This window comes from Emiliania huxleyi, assembly GCF_000372725.1.
Source record: "Emiliania huxleyi CCMP1516 unplaced genomic scaffold EMIHUscaffold_492, whole genome shotgun sequence".
NCBI classification, from domain to species: Eukaryota; Haptophyta; order Isochrysidales; family Noelaerhabdaceae; genus Emiliania; species Emiliania huxleyi.
The window spans coordinates 7,193-10,913 of NW_005198305.1; the positions used below are offsets into that span (position 1 = coordinate 7,193).

The 3,721-nt window shown below is 66.0% G+C and overlaps 2 protein-coding genes across 2 annotated transcripts; both read left to right on the top strand.

Moving 5' to 3' along the window:
• On the top strand, nt 1-312 carry EMIHUDRAFT_246130 (hypothetical protein; the record flags this gene model as incomplete). The annotated part of the gene is made up of 1 exon (XM_005767449.1): nt 1-312. The coding sequence occupies one exon, from the start codon at nt 1-3 to the stop codon at nt 310-312; it is 312 nt and encodes a 103-aa protein (XP_005767506.1).
• Nucleotides 313-379: 67 nt separating this feature from the next.
• EMIHUDRAFT_246131 (hypothetical protein) lies at nt 380-1,574 on the top strand (the record flags this gene model as incomplete). Its single annotated transcript, XM_005767450.1, has 4 exons — nt 380-742; nt 847-1,139; nt 1,220-1,249; nt 1,334-1,574. The coding sequence occupies 4 exons, from the start codon at nt 380-382 to the stop codon at nt 1,572-1,574; spliced, it is 927 nt and encodes a 308-aa protein (XP_005767507.1).
• Nucleotides 1,575-3,721: the final 2,147 nt, after the last annotated feature.

The window sequence follows — 3,721 nt, forward strand, 5'->3', positions numbered from 1 at the left end:
ATGTCTGGACGCGGAAAGGGCGGCAAGGGACTCGGCAAGGGCGGCGCGAAGCGCCACCGCAAGGTGCTGCGCGACAACATCCAGGGCATCACCAAGCCCGCCATCCGCCGCCTCGCGCGCCGCGGCGGCGTCAAGCGCATTTCGGGGCTCATCTATGAGGAGACGCGCGGCGTCCTCAAGGTGTTCCTCGAGAACGTGATCCGCGACGCGGTCACCTACACCGAGCACGCGCGCCGCAAGACCGTCACCGCCATGGACGTCGTCTACGCGCTCAAGCGCCAGGGCCGCACGCTCTACGGCTTCGGCGGCTAAACAACCGGCCACCACCCAATCCCCGGTGTTTCTAAACACCACCCTCCTGAGAACAAACTTCAGTTTTATGACACCTCTGTCTCTGCTCCAGCGCTTTTATGCCACCAAAGAGGAAGAAAAGGCCCAGCCTCGGCTTGAAGTGCAAAAATACAAGCTGCTTCGGCAGCCGATGAATCTTATCGGCACGCAGGTCAAGTTCCCGCTGCGCAACAAGTTCCCGCTGCAGTGTCTCTGTGTACTGACCATTGTATGTAGGAAGGGCGATAAGGCGATCGGAGAGTTCTTCTACGGCCTCAACGTCGGGGCGAGCAAGGTGTCGCACCCGCTCTTCCAGGACCTCGTCGAGGCGCTCAAGACCGGGAAAGACCGCCGACGCGCCAGCGGATGCTTGGAGACCTCCTCGACTGAGCCCTGGCTGTCAGGCTGTCAGGTGCTGTCAGGTGATCTGTTGGGCTGTCGGGCACTGTCAGGCACTGTCAGGTGCCTCTGTCCAGACCAGCTGTCAGAGGTCACAGGTACTCGCTGCCTCCCGAGGGGGGCAGCGGGTTCGGTGACATGGTGTACGCCACGGTCCCTATGGGCTCCGTGGCGACGAAGGTTGCCCGGGACTGGCTCGCTAGCGAGCTCTGCGAGCCGTCCCGGCGAGGCAAAATTGATGCGGCCTGCAGGGACCGAAAGGTTGCCGAGCTGATCACGGCTGCCGGCGCCTCGGCGCCGGCCGACGCCATGTTCGGCGGCAGGTTCGCGACGGGCGAGACGCCCCGCCCGACGACCTCCGCCTCCGAGGCGGACGAGGGCGACGGCGGCGATGGCGGGGCCGAGAACATGTCCTTTGACTTATTCTAGGTCCCCACCCCTGGCCTCACCCATATCTTACCTTCTGCCCCCCCCTCCTGCGACCCCCCAGGCTGGGTCCCAGCGGGTTTTCACGTAACAAGTACACACTAACCCGCGCTAACCCGCGCTTAGCGAAAGACTCACTTAAGGCAACTGCTGCGCTGCGTCTCTGGCGCGGTTCCAGGGGGCAACGCGAGACGCAGTGCCGATGCCCAGCAGAGCAGCTGGAAGATGGTTTGCCGTCGGACGATTGGCTCGTGCACGTGGTGCGTGAGGCATTCGGTCTGGACGCGACGACTGCGCTGGCAGCAAAGCCGCCAGGACAGCCCAGCCCAGGCGCTAGGGGGAGGGGCACGACTAGCCGCCTGGAAGGCGCTCTCATCAGCAAGTCACCCAGGCACCAGCTCCTGAGCGTTTACGCTTGACTACGTGGAAACCATGCAGTGGATGCAGCTCGATCAAAACGGCGACGCCAACAGCTGGTCCCTGGGCCGAAGGATGAGGTGCGAGCCATGATGCTCGACCCAGCGTGCCCCAAGTCGCTCACATTCCGTGAGTTCGTCAACGGGCCGAACTCTCCAAGTCGACTGCGATCTCGAACTCCGACAACTGGACCGGTGCACCAGCCGCGGAGGACGATGGCTCCCTCGACAACATCCCTTCATCGACGGACGCCTTCACCGCCGCCGGCCCTGTGGGCCATCCATCGCGGCCTCCGACTGGCTGCCGCAGCTCACACCCTAATCTATCTGCCTTAGGTACGGAGCCAACGGAGCCATCGCGCACGCCCGCATCGCGTGCGGCTCCGAGGTCTCCCGCCGAGACCGGCTCGGCGCGGCTTTGACTGACGTGACTGACTGATGAGTGCTTGCGAGAGAGAGATTTTTAGCAATGATGCTTGCGATGGATGATCTCCGACACCCAAAACCAATTTGAAAATGCGGAGTGGCCCCACTTTCACTTTGGCGTGCAGATCCTGCGTCTCTCATCAGTCGTTGCGTCGCCTGCGCTGGGGGCTGTGCTTAGGGCGCCCCCCTCCCCCAAGCAACACGTAAGCAAGCCCTCCATGGATGCCTTCCAACTGCCCGAACAAAGAGGCAGGTACCGCTGGGCTCGCTGCAGGTCCCCCTTTCACACGACTAGCCAAAAGCGCCTGGGGGGCCCAAGCGCGAGGCCGCCGCCCGTTCCCTCCGCCTCGGCTCCCGTTCCCTCCGCTGGCGTACGCCGTTGTAGACACCGCCATTCCTGGCGTCGCCGCCGCATCTCGACTCGGTGATGTGGCGCCCGCCGCGACCCTGCCGGCCTCGCTGCTCGCCGACATCGCCGCCGCCGACCTCGCCTCGCTCCGCGCCTACATCGCCTCGCTCCGCGCCCACCTCTCCGGCCCGACGCGCGGCACGTCGCTCGCGGCCCAGCTTGACGCGCGGCTCGACACCGAGAAGCAAGACACGCTGCTCACCTGGGCGGCGCGTCACGGGCAGGCCGAGGCGGCGCGGCTGCTGCTTGGGGCCGGCGCGAGCGTCGGGGCGACGACGGGCGGCGACGGTGGTAGCAGCGGCGGCGCGTCGGCGCTGCTCATCGCGTGCCAGAACGACAACCTCGAGTGCGTCCGGCTGCTCCTCGAGGCCAGCGCGGCGGTCAACCAAGCCGAGGAGGACGGCGCCACGCCTCTCTTCAAGGCGTGCCAGGAGGGCCACCTCGAGTGCGCTCAAGTGCTCCGGCAGGCTGGCGCAGCGATCAACCAAGCCAAGGCCAATGGCGCCACGCCGCTGCTCATCGCGAGCGAGAACGACCACCTCGACATCGTCCGGCTGCTTCTCGAGGCCGGCGCGGCGAACAATCAAGCCGCAGCGGATGGCGCCACACGCCGCTGTACACCGCATGCTGGCAAGGCCACGTCGACATCGTCCGGCTGCTCCTGGACGCTGGCGCGGCGGCCGACCAGGCCGCAGAGGAGGGCGCCACGCCGCTGTTCGTTGCGTGCGAGAATGGCCACCTCGAGTGCACCCAGCTGCTCCTCTCCTCCTACGGCGCCTCCCGCGCCGCTACGCCCTTCGGCACGCCCGAGAAGGTCGCAAACCGCCGCGACCACGCCCACCTCGCTGTTCACCTGGCCCCTGGCGTGGTGTGGCCGGGCGCGGAGTTGCAGTTGGGGACTGTGATCTGTGTGACTGCAAATCTGCGCCGTGCGGGGCGTGGCGCGGTGCGGCGGGGCCCTTACCCCCTTTGAACATATAAAACGTCCGTACGGCTTTAGTGCGTAGAGTGCCGCAACGATGGCAATGTTGTGTGTGAGCGCTCGGACCTCGGTGGAGCTGGAGAGGGTCAACAGAGAGAGCGTGGGACACGCTGCGTACAGAGAGGTCGTCCCGCGCCGGTGCTGCTCGGGCGCGGCCTCACGCCGCCGCCTTGTCGTGCCGCACCGTGTGACGGAGCAGCAGCTGCGCGACGAGGGCGTGGGCGAGGGCGGAGAAGGAGCAAGCGAAGGCGCCGGCGAGGCCGAGCTTGCCGATGGAGAGGAAGACGGCCACGACGATCAGATTGAGCGGGATGCCAAACAAGTTCATGATGA